Here is a 12,943-nt window from a genome sequence, read left to right as displayed (position 1 = left end):
AACACAACTCTGCCCGGGAGTCGAGCCTCGAGCCCCCTTCTAGGTAGCCAAGCCAAGTCCAAGCGCACTTGGCCTCTCGACCACGCATCAACCCTCTAGATATTTTTTAGTAACCCCACCACTCTCGAGTTCGTGGAAAGAAAACATATGATAGAAGTGACACGGTGTCTAAGTCGAGTCTATTACATTTTAGTGCTAGTAAACTTAATCACATTATACTGTAAGAAAAAAACAAAGCATTAACTAAAATTACATACGTCCATCGTTAAACTTTCAAAACTATAGCCTAGATTGACTGACCACGAAACCCACGAGGACTACTGAATTTTAATTATTAATCCACCACATCACAATTATATTTCCTATGAACTCGAAGATGGCAATTAAGTTCTATCTTTGCTTTGAAGAGTTGCCTGCACAAAAGGCATGGGACGTTGTAGAGTTGTCCCGCTTTGATTCTCAACTTATTTTTGTGGTCTTCGTTCTTTGCTGATGGCTGATCGCCCTTGCCTCTTACGAAAAGCTAACCTTTCCCTCTCTTTCTTTACAAAGCTTATAGTAGCTCACTCCGTCTGTCTGTCTGTCTGTCTGGGTAGAATCTTCTACACATTTTTCTTCTTCCACTTCCCATTCTCGAATTATTTTTTTTAACGTCGCAAAATTATTCATCGTCGATGACAATATATAAATCACTCAAACAATTAACCAATTAGTTAATGAATTAGTTGTAGTTTAATAACTTTAATACTATAGAGAAAGAGAGTTAAACCTTGCTGTATTGAGAAATGTGGCGGTGTTTTTGTGGACTGAAACATTTCCTAATTATGGTCCTAGAAATTAGATAGTACATGTATGTCACAGCTATGATATTTATAAGTTAAATAGTAAAAATAATTATATCTTTTACATAGCGCTTCTATCATGCTTATAGCATGCTCAGAGTGTTATGGTCCAATCTCTTGTGTGGACCAGTGGGGGAGGGGGTATCTGGGAGGTTTTCCGTGCTGACTTTAGGCGTTCAGTAAACACAACTCTGCTCCAGCCATTTGTCGAACCTCGAGCACCCTTCATAGATAGCCAAGCCAAGCCATCGACCACGCTTACGAGCAATCTTCTAGCTGACCCTCGGTTCTTGGTATAACTATAAAACTATCAAATAAATGGGTCATATCGCTAAACACAAACTTTAGTGTTCCTTAGTTTCATTAAACACTGTCAAGTGTTCCTCGAGGTAAACTTACACACTTCCGGTCATTCATTCAAACATTTTTTATGAATGGTACAAATATAACTTGATATATAAATAGACATAAATGAACATTAAGAAAAAAAGCTGAATATCTTCCACCTCCGATACTTCAGGCGGATTCTTTCGTTGTAGGAGTGCAGCGACAGTTCGTGCAGTCGAATCACACCACTCTTCGAATTCAGGAGTTATTCTTAACAGCATATCAAGAGAGATTATCTCCTTATCTTATCTTATCTTATCTTATACAATACATGCGTTTCCTCATGCTCCCTCCACTGCACCTTGAAGAATGAGTTTTGATAGTGAGTCATGACCAAACCAGCTCAGATAGTGAGTCATGACCAAACCAGCTCAGATAGTGAGTCATGACCAAACCAGCTCAGATAGTGAGTCATGACCAAACCAGCTCAGATAGTGAGTCATGACCAAACCAGCTCAGATAGTGAGTCATGACCAAACCAGCTCAGATAGTGAGTCATGACCAAACCAGCTCAGATAGTGAGTCATGACCAAACCAGCTCAGATAGTGAGTCATGACCAAACCAGCTCAGATAGTGAGTCATGACCAAACCAGCTCAGATAGTGAGTCATGACCAAACCAGCTCAGATAGTGAGTCATGACCAAACCAGCTCAGATAGTGAGTCATGACCAAACCAGCTCAGATAGTGAGTCATGACCAAACCAGCTCAACTTTTGTCTCTACATTGTATGTATAATTGATATTTTTTTTGCCAAGCAGATTGCACAGATTGGTGTGTCTTCTCTTCCAGTTAACCTATCTGGACATTCAACATTTTTATGTTGCATTGACTCTCAAAGAATTGAATTTTTAAAATAAGCACCGCAAGGCATACAATTATAGCAAATGTTTTTCAATGCAAAGATTTAAGTCATTTTGCTATTAATAGAAAAGAAATATAGAATTACTACATGCGTCATTATAAATGGCAATGTTAGCTATTTCTTTATAGTAAAAAGAAGGAAGATAACTCAGCACCCGCATGATTTTTTCTCTCACATATAAAACAGAATTTAGAAGTTCACTTTATCAGAAAGTATATCGAAATATCATAAACCATTTTTGGGAAAAAAGTAAACACATACATGTTATTGCGACATATTTTTATTTATTCAATTAGTTTCATACCTGAATAATGTCATAATTCATTCTGTAGATATGTTTATCTTTCTTCGCCTTTTTTTATTTGCAGTGCTGGAAGTACTATTAATGTTGTATCCCTTTTTTTAATGATCCACACACCAAGCCTATCTTATAGGTTTCATACGTTATTTCAAAAAGAAGATAATTGCGTCCTACGCATTTCATGTGTCAATCTAGTCATGCATGTCAATCAATGACTTAAACTCTGCTAAGTCCTTGGTTTTCCTGGCTGATTCAGGCAACCCATTCCATACTCTAATGTCACTAGGGAAGAAGGAGCATTTGTATGAATTCGTTCTAGTGTATGGAATAAGAAATGCGCCTCAATCTTTGTATCTTTTTGAGTATTTCATTGGGTTTGGTTTTTCTATTTGTAAATTTTGGTTCAATGTTTTATGTATTATAGCTACTTTACTTTTTATTATTCTGTCCTGAAGTGTCTGTAAGTTTAGTGATTTTACTAAAGGTGTTACTCTAATCAAATTTAAATATTTGTTTGTTATAAATCTCAATGCTCTATTTTGTATTTGTTCTAGTTTCTTTATGTTTCCCTGAGTCGAAGGTCCCAAACAGAGGATACATATTCTAATATTGGACTAACTAAAGTTAAACTTGTATATTTAAACAAAATATTACATTGACATTTTTTGCTTTCGTAAATGTTTAAAAGCATTAGGAATTCTAGCTGATTAAAAAGTTTGACCTTATAAAAATTAAACACACACACACAAACAATAAAAGCATTTAAAAAACACAATTATACAAAGACATTTAACAACTTAAAATAAAATAAAGTATCAAAAAATAAATTTAAAAAATATTTTTTGCTTAAACGGGTATCAAATTCAGCCTTTGAGATCAATGTCCCAACGACTCAAGTTACTGAACCAAAGCTACAATTGTGTAAATGTGTATTTATTGTTACTTTCCTTGTATAAAACAAGATCTAGATCTACCTTAACTTCTAATTTAGATTTTGAGATCCGTGTTCTGGCCTCATCATTCACCAAGGTTCCACGAGGTTGTGACATGAATAGAGGTATTGTAAAAAGGAAAAAGAAAAAAAAACTTGTTAAAGTTCACCCTAGCTACAAAACTGTTAAAAATCTAGTTTTATATTAATACCTTTGAATTTTAAAAGCAGAATGATAAATAAACATCTAAGATAAGAACTATCCTCAATGTCCCTCCCACTTTGAATTATCACGATGTGTCACTGCGAAAAAACAAATAGATGCCACTCTAATAACAATTCGTGATGCCTCAATCAGAAGAGTATTCTAGATGCCTCACTATTATGTATCCTAGATGTCAAAATATGATGTATCCTAGATGTCACAATATGATGTATCCTAGATTTCACAATATGATGTATCCTAGATGCCTCATTATGATGTATCCTAGATGTCACAGTATGATGTATCCTAAATGACTCACTTTGATGTATCCTAAATGACTCACTTTGATGTATCCTAGATGTCACAATATTATGTATCCTAAATGACTCACTATGATGTATCCTAGATGCCTCACTATGATGTATCCTAAATGACTCACTATGATGTATCCTAGATCCCTCACTATGATGTATCCTAGATGCCTCACTACGATGTATCCTAGATCCCTCACTATGATGTATCCTAGATGCCTCACTATGATGTATCCTAGATCCCTCACTACGATGTATCCTAGATCCCTCACTACGATGTATCCTAGATCCCTCACTACGATGTATCCTAGATTCCTCACTACAATGTATCCTAGATCCCTCACTACGATGTATCCTAGATCCCTCACTACGATGTATCCTAGATCCCTCACTACGATGTATCCTAGATCCCTCACTACGATGTATCCTAGATCCCTCACTACGATGTATCCTAGATCCCTCACTATGATGTATCCTAGATCCCTCACTATGATGTATCCTAGATCCCTCACTACGATGTATCCTAGATCCCTCACTATGATGTATCCTAGATCCCTCAATATGATGTATCCTAGATCCCTCACAATGATGTATCCTAGATCCCTCACAATGATGTATCCTAGATGCCTCACTACGATGTATCCTAGATCCCTCACTACGATGTATCCTAGATCCCTCACTGTGATGTATCCTAGATGCCTCACTGTGATGTATCCTAGATGCCTCATTGTGATGTATCCTAGATCCCTCACTACGATGTATCCTAGATCCCTCACTACGATGTATCCTAGATCCCTCACTACGATGTATCCTAGATCCCTCACTACGATGTATCCTAGATCCCTCACTACGATGTATCCTAGATCCCTCACTACGATGTATCCTAGATCCCTCACTATGATGTATCCTTTATGCCTTACTGAGAAATATTATCAAATCCCACTCAGTAATAGTCTCGTTACTACTCTTGAAGACAAAATGGTTCGACTGTAAAACATGAGTTATCTTCCACTTTCTTATCATACAGTTAATCAGGAAAGCGATAAATACCTACTAAGTTTCTATGGCCAACAGCGAGGTCTAGTGGAAATAATTTTCAGTATAAAAGTTCAGGCAATATAGTCATGTGGTGTAAAGTAAAGTTTCCTTTCAGACCTTGTGGTCTAATGGGCAGATGATGTAAAGGTCATCTGTTTCATCTGTGGCCTTTACTTTTTCCCCAAGTAATTTCAGGTACGCATTATAGCTCAGACTCAGAGACGCCCGAGGATCCCGAAATTAGAAATCCCAGTCTTCACCAGAATTCGAACCCGGGACCCCGCGCCTCCGGTCATGTGGTATGCACTTATAAAATATATTTTATGAACTAGTCTGCCGCCATCTCAAAACAAAGTTTACTTGTTTTGCAGTAGGAAACATAAAAAATGAAACATTTTATTATAAATAGTATCATTGTCTTTAAAACGACCAAATTATTCCATTTATCAAACTAAAAGCTAGATAACTTACTTACTTACTTACTTAGGTCCTCCCGCGCCGTTCGGCGCATTGGGCGGCAAGCTGTTTCCATAATGATCTGTCACTGGCAATGTCTGAAGCCTCCTCCCACCTGATGTCCACTGTTCTGAGGTCCTCCATGAAGGTGTGTCTCCAGGTAATACGAGGACGTCCCTGTTTGCGCTTTCCTCGTTTTGGCTTCCATGTTATCGCAACTCTTGGTGTGCGTAATTCATTTTGACGTAGAACATGTCCCGCAAACCTCATGCGACGCTCAGTCACAACCTCACCAAGTGTTCGACTCCCACCAGTTCGGCAAAGGATTTCCTTGTTTGAGATACATCATAGTGAAGGATCTAGGATACATCATAATGAAGGATCTAGGATACATCATAGTGAAGGATCTAGGATACATCGTAGTGAGGGATCTAGGATACATCGTAGTGAGGGATCTAGGATACATCGTAGTGAGGGATCTAGGATACATCGTAGTGAAAGCTAGATAAGTGATTGTAAAAAGAATATCGAATTCCAATAAAGATACTACAATCACTTGACCTAAAGCTGAAAAACGGGACTTGTGAAATAAGACCTTGAGGAGTGTCACCATAGAATACCGACCATATCCTCCTGAATACTCGAAAAACCCGAACAAGAGACTAGCCCCAAAATACATACTGAAGTAGAATAACTATACAGAGAGCTGCTTGATCTGGCAAACCACTTTGCAGATATGTCTGAAACATTGTACTAGTCGTCTAAATGATAATGATGAAGCATATGAAGAGGGTACAGTAATATGGTGGTATCCGCCTACAGAAGTCCTAAATCAATTAGCCATTGACATGCTGTTTCAAAATTATAGCCACGCCCGCATATAAGTAAAGCTTGTATATTACTCAGCTGTCCATGTCACTTCCTGTTACTGTCTCACCAAATCTACGATCTGATTGAAAAAGTAAAATAATAACTTATCTCCTACTTCGTCAGTGGGCAGATATAAATAGGTCAAGAAGGAAAACAGATTGCCACTTAATTTCTTTACGGAGAAAAATGTTTTCTTCAGTTTTGTTTTGTTGTACTGTGTTGGTCTTAGCCAATGAGGCTACACAAGAAAAGGAGGTGAGTAGGAAAGGTTTCATAACTCTGCAGAGCTTATAACAATAGTCTCTTACTTCCCTTTGATTGCTGCCTTGGGATGACTTTCTGCTACGCGAATCTGTCCGCAGTATTTTATGTAATTTTCTGTGTTCAATAATTAATAATTAATAATCGTTCTAATTATGGTAATTTCGAAGAGATGAATGTAGGGCAATGTAGGCTATTAGATGGAGGCTTGAGTTTTAGGAGACAACTCTTCTACTATCTCCGGTATCGTTAAAATTTTATATACAGAAAGATAGTGTGTAGCTAGGTTTACCAGACGTCCGGCATAAGGGAGGACATGTCTACATTTTTTTTCTCTCTGTCAATGTTTACGTCTCTCTTCCTCGCGTTTCTCTTTTTTTCTCTTCTGTCACAGGAAATCAAGACTAAAATCAGCTACTTCTCTTTTGCCCTACCATGCTATGTCATCAGTGCATTAACGAAAAAGAGAGAAGCCCTGGTACCTTACTGAACTGGTCACTTCCTATGTCACTGTACTTCATGAGCCCAAATATAATAATAGAAAACAGGGCCGCCCTTAGGCATAGGCAAGCTAGGCAACCACCCCTGGGCCTCCGATTGGTACTTAAGGAAACATTTTAAAGAGAAAAAAATGTGAAAGATAGATCAAATCTCAAACATAGCAGAACTATATAGCTCCTCCATCGTAGATGAAGATGAGCACATTTCTCATTTCCTATGGACTCGAAGATAACTGTAAAGTCCAATCCTTGCCTTAAAAAGACGTCCGCTCACGTGGCATGGGTAGGTTTGGTCCGTTGCAGATAGATTTTTTTTAGCCATAGCTAGCTGGTCATCGAGGCGTCTAATCGCTGTAGTAACCCTGTCTTTAATCTTTTCGTTTCTGATGCAGTCACTAAATGTGATACCTAGGATCCTTCTGCAAAAATCTCAAATCCATTTCTAGAATCCTCATTTCTAGCTCTGCAGCGTCATCTTTGCGAGACCTTGATTAAAAATACAGTAAATCTATATAAATTTTAAATCTGTATTCATATTACACTCTGTGAACTTCGGTCTTGTAGAGATTAAATAAAATAAAAGCCAACTATTATTCTCACATTTCATTTCAGATAATCTGTAACTTTAGATGAGATTATTATATTATATATATCACTAAGAGATCATAGTTGAAAAAGTATTGTTATTTTTGGAAAAAGTAATATTTCTACGTCTATCTATCTATCTATCTATCTATCTATCTATCATCTATCTATCTCTCTATCTATCTATCTATCTATCTATCTATCTATCTATCTATCTATATATCTATCTATCTATCTATCTATCTATCTATCTATCTGTCTGTCTATCTATCTATCTATCTATCTATACATATATTTATATTTATATTTTATTTCTAATCTCGTGAAGGCTGAACAGAGATACTGGGACGTTATTAAAAAAGACGTAAGTTTTCTTTCATTATTCATTTAATCATTACCTAACTCTAAACTTAAACTATAGACATAACTATCTAAGAACATTCAGCAAAAATAAGATGAAACCAGTACGAATTACTAGAATACTGAAAAAAATAGGCTAGTAGTTTCGTGAAAGAAATGGCTTAACATTTGTAACAGGCATATTTAATAAAAAAAATATCTAAAATATGAAGTATATCGTAAGGAGTATATATGTAATAATATGTATGTATGTATGCCCCGCATAGAAATTAAAAACGTTTGAAAAATCAGACCTTGCGATTTCTAGGGCAGATGATTTTAAGTTCATCTGTTTCTGTGGCCAACGGTTAACGAGGGTGTCATGTGTCCAGCACAACAACCGCCTTTACTTTTCCCAACAAAGTCAGGCAAACACAAGAGCTGGAAGGACTCAAAGGCGCCCAAAGATCCAGAGATTATAAATCCAAGCTTGCAAGAAGATATATATATATATATATATATATATATATAAGACGACCTTTTTGAGGCAATAATTGATATATGTCTTTAAAAATGTAAACATTTTTACACCCATTTATTATTACTGTCATAAAAGGATGTATTAGAAAGGGGCCATAAAGCATACTCCATTTATTGTATCTTAAGCTTTCTTGCAAATGGGAAAAGTGTTGGTACTATTCCAAAACGTAACAATTTCTTTAGAATATGAAAGTTTTGTCACTTGAGTAGTCTATATCTTTGTAAACCAATTTAGTTTGAATTTCTTTTACATAAAAGATTGATAAAAGCAATGCCTCCGATTCCGAAGAGTAAGGATGAGTGCAGTGTTTCACATGACCACGGTAAGCCCAGTGTGATATGCATATTTGTCGACACCCGATACAGGCCCTTAACCATCCTTTGTTTTCTGTCTTTCGTGGCCCGCTACAAAACAGTCCTAACGATGTTAACAAAAATATCCACTAATTAAATAAATGGTGGACACAATGGCTAAGTGATTAAGCCTGGGATCGAATGAGGGTGAAGACTGCGATTTTGAACTTCGGGATTTTATGGGCTCCCGTGAGTCCACCCAACTCTAATGAATACTTGAAAGAAGTGAGAGTTGGCCGTTGTGCTGACCACATGACATTATCCTGATTAACTTAACCGTTGGCCAAAGAAAAGATGAACTTAACATATATTGTAGTAACATAGTTTAGTTTAGAGATTATGTTGGTCTGTTTATAAATGTATTGTGTATTGTTTTTAGCGACGATAAAATGTAGATCTAGTGGCCAGACTGATTAATGACATTGGAGATTTTTTTGGGGTAGGCCTACATGATAAAAAAAGAAGAATATTTCTAGGGGTTGTTGCTATAGGCATGGGGAATAGACTACTAATTATTATTGACAAATTTATTTACCAAGACGACATCCCCATCTGTAAAATAAACATCAGTTGAAGTCTTTCAAGTTTTATTAAGTATATATATATAGTTAAGTGTTGTGCACAATTGGATGTGTTTGGAATCGCGTTTGATGCATGCTATATTCTCGTAGTGGAACTGTAGTATATATTTTTTTTTGAATTAATACCCACGTAAAACGTTTACTTTTTAGGTCGAAAGAGATCTGAATACAGAAAAAGTAAGTAAATGTAACTTGTAAAAAATAAAAAATATTATTACTAAAGTTTACTACAATTATTTCATTTTTGACAAATTGATTATGTTTATATTATAAATAAACTTCCATCTACCTATACGTACAAAAGGAAGTTATTCAAGTTATTTGAAATTTTATTAGTTAAAATATATTACGCCTACAAAGGTTTAGTTGTCTCCCCAGCAGTTTGGTGCTACAAGTCAACGACCGGTAACACCATCTTGTATGTTATTTAGAAACATAAACTCTGCTAAGTAGTTGTTTTTTTTCTGACTGATTCAGGCAACCCGTTTCTTGCTCTATAGCGTTAGGGAAAAAGAATCATATGATCTGATAAAGAAAAATACTCGTTATAACTAGTACCTCAAAACATTATTATGTGCAAATGTTCTCATTAAACATTAAAGAACTTTTTCAAAGAAATAAAACATCAATAATATAAATAACATACACAAAATATGCATATACTGAAAATATGTTTTTAGAACTCTTTTTTTCTTATAAGAACTTAACACTCAAATTAAGGTAAAACCGCAGGACTTGGCCATGGTTTCTCTTGGCTTGCTCTTTGCAAATGTCGATGTGACACCTACGCAGTGTGGTGGAGGTAAAGTAAATGAAGATGATTTCATGCACAGGTTAAATGTGGGAGCTACAGCTCCTCAGACGACGTTTCATTGTCAAGTGCTAGGGGCGCTGGATCGTTCCGGCAATCCTGGGATAGAGCTGAGGTAGCCGCAGTAGGCGTGCGTAGAGGCAGCTAAAGGAGCTTCTGCTGATCATTTTAGGCGTACGAAGAACAGTATTGTGCCTAGGAATTAGTATACACTACATTTGTTTATATACCGTTTAATAGTTATATATGTGTGTAAATATATATATATATATATATTTCATCTTTTGTAGGCTGAAAGGAATTTCTGGGACATAGTTAAAGAGCGGGTAAGTTTCATTATATCATATTAGCTGTACACACGGGCTACGCCAAATCAGCATAATATTTTCTTTTCTTAATGTTATTGTTTTTTGTGTTCGATTAATTTCCATGGGTACTTCCATGATGAAAATATTTCATTTTGAATAACATTTCAACGAGAACCTATTATTAACCCTTAAAACGCGTGTGGTAGTTTAGCCTCCAAACATCAGAATTGTAATTCCATTTTGTATTGTATGCACTCTTTTTAAAACAGCTCAGCGCTTTAAGGGTTAAATATAATCTCTTTTCACTTTTGTCATGGCGTCATCATAAAATAATAACTACGTCATATTAGCAGTGCCTACCTGCAACACCCGCTGACTTGTTTATCGCCTATATTGTTTATTATGGCCGGAGCACCCCCTTCTGTTCTTTTTTTAAATTCAAATACGCGGGCCACATTTTAAGGATCAACCTACCATACTTTTTTAGCCCCTGACTTAGTGTGTCTCTCACAATGAAATTGTACGTCTGGCTCTCTCTTTTCTGAACATTCTCTTTCTTGTCCAATCCTCGCTTATAAAAGCCGGCTCACACATAGGTAAGTTGGGTCTACTGCAGATAGGCCTGCTTCTTCTCTCAGCCTTTTGTTAGTTCTGCATTTTTTTTCATGCTGGCCTCTCTCCTTGCCTCGTATCTTAAAACTCCGACATTCACAACTTCATGATATGAGGAGTGATCGAGAGCTGGTGTTTCCCAGGCGTGAATGTCAATATCACACTCCTGGAGAGAGCTCTTCAAGTGTGCCTTTGTAACGCTTGTGTTGCTCCCCCTGAAAGAGCTTTCCTGCTCACTTCTATCCATAAAGAAGTCGTTTGGATTTTCTAACAAACAGACTCCATGCCCCAGCTATCGAAATTGCATGAGTGTCTCACTATCAGATCATGATTCAATATTATAGCTATGAATTGGTATATTCTACATTCATTTATATACAGTTTTATTGTTATCTCTATCTCTATGTATGTATGTATGTATGTATGTATGTACATATGTATGTATGTATGTATGTATGTATGTATGTATGTATGTATGTATGTATGTATGTATGTATGTATGTATGTATATATGTATGTATGTATGTATGTATGTATCTATCTATCTATCTATCTATCTATCTCTCTATCTATCTATCTATCTATCTATCTACCTATATCTATCTATCTATCAATCTATCTTATCTTATCTTATCTTATCTTATATAATACAGACGTTACTTCAAAAAGAAGATGATTACGTCCTACGCGTCATGCATTTAGTCATGCATATTAACCAATGACTTAAATTCTGCCAAGTCACTGGTTTTCCTGGCTAGCTCAGGCAACCCAGTCCATGCTCTAATAGCACTAGGGAAGAAGGAGTATTTGTACAAATTTGTCCTAGCAAATAGGACCAGGAATCTGCCTTTATCTTTGTGTCTTTCAGAGTATTTTATTAAACTTTGTTTTTGTATTTGAAGATCTATCTATCTAACTATCCATCTTTATCTATCTATCTATCTCTATCTATATATCTATCTATCTATATATATATATATTTTTATCTTTTGTAGGCTGAAAGAAATTTCTGGGACATCGTAAAAGAACGAGTAAGTTTCACTATATCAAATTAGAAATGAGCTGTACACACCGTGAATTAGTTTATCTCCACTACATTGATTCATGAACAGTTTTAAAGTTACGTAGATATATATATATATATATATATATATATATATATATATATATTTCTTATCTCTTGTAGACTGCGAGGAATTTTTGTAGGTTATCACCAGAAGAATTAAGTTTTGTTTATTAATACTTTCAATCCTATTGTGAACAGTTATTAGAAGACTTGACTATGTTAACTATTAAAAGATACATTATGTAACGTGACTCTTTATTCTTACTCCTTCCCATTGTTTTACTAGTAAGATACAATTGACGATAGTTAAGGCCGCATTTTTTTTCTTCTTTTTTTTTTCGACTAAAAACATGAACAAAAGTTATAAACAGATATGTTGTGTATGTTGCCTAACCTATGACCTATGACACTTTAGAAGGAATAGCTTTTACAAACTTTATGTGTTCTTTAAATAGCCTGGGATTTCAAATCCGTGTCATTGTTTATAAATCAAATTTTATTTATGCGTAAAAGAGATTTTGAAAACGATGCAAGTGCTAAAGTGACTTGTTTAGGACCTTTTAGACATACCTTTTGAATTGTAAATGTTTATTAATTAATCTTCATTCCTTAATTTATTTTACTAATATAATGTGTAGTTCACCTTTGAAATCACATTTCAATCTGTTATATTCCTCCCGAATGAGTTAACTATAATGTATATCAGTCAATACCTATTTTATTTCTAACAAACTCGATTTTAATGACTGTTACAACTATGAGTAAATTGACCATCCCGGCT

General features: G+C 35.6%; 1 protein-coding gene across 12 annotated transcripts in view; it reads left to right on the top strand.

The window, feature by feature from the left end:
• Positions 1 to 6,253: 6,253 nt before the first annotated feature.
• LOC106063245 (uncharacterized) overlaps positions 6,254 to 12,943 on the top strand; it is an 81,648-nt gene continuing 74,958 nt past the window's right edge. For 2 of the 12 annotated variants that reach the window (XM_056009749.1, XM_056009748.1), the window contains exons 1-4: positions 6,272 to 6,460; positions 7,880 to 7,915; positions 9,516 to 9,542; positions 10,467 to 10,502. In XM_056009749.1, coding sequence (XP_055865724.1) covers positions 6,392 to 6,460; positions 7,880 to 7,915; positions 9,516 to 9,542; positions 10,467 to 10,502 — 168 coding nt within the window. In that variant the 5' untranslated portion in view covers positions 6,272 to 6,391. Of the gene's footprint in view, positions 6,461 to 7,879; positions 7,916 to 9,515; positions 9,543 to 10,466; positions 10,503 to 12,943 lie in introns of all 12 variants that reach the window. The other 10 variants (XM_056009754.1, XM_056009750.1, XM_056009753.1 and 7 more) reach the window with 10 other exon arrangements.

The sequence above is a fragment of the Biomphalaria glabrata genome, chromosome 14, assembly GCF_947242115.1.
Source record: "Biomphalaria glabrata chromosome 14, xgBioGlab47.1, whole genome shotgun sequence".
In the NCBI taxonomy this organism is placed as follows: domain Eukaryota; kingdom Metazoa; phylum Mollusca; class Gastropoda; family Planorbidae; genus Biomphalaria; species Biomphalaria glabrata.
The sequence above is the reverse complement of the archived record's forward strand: the minus strand, read 5'-3'. Positions and strand labels throughout refer to the sequence as shown.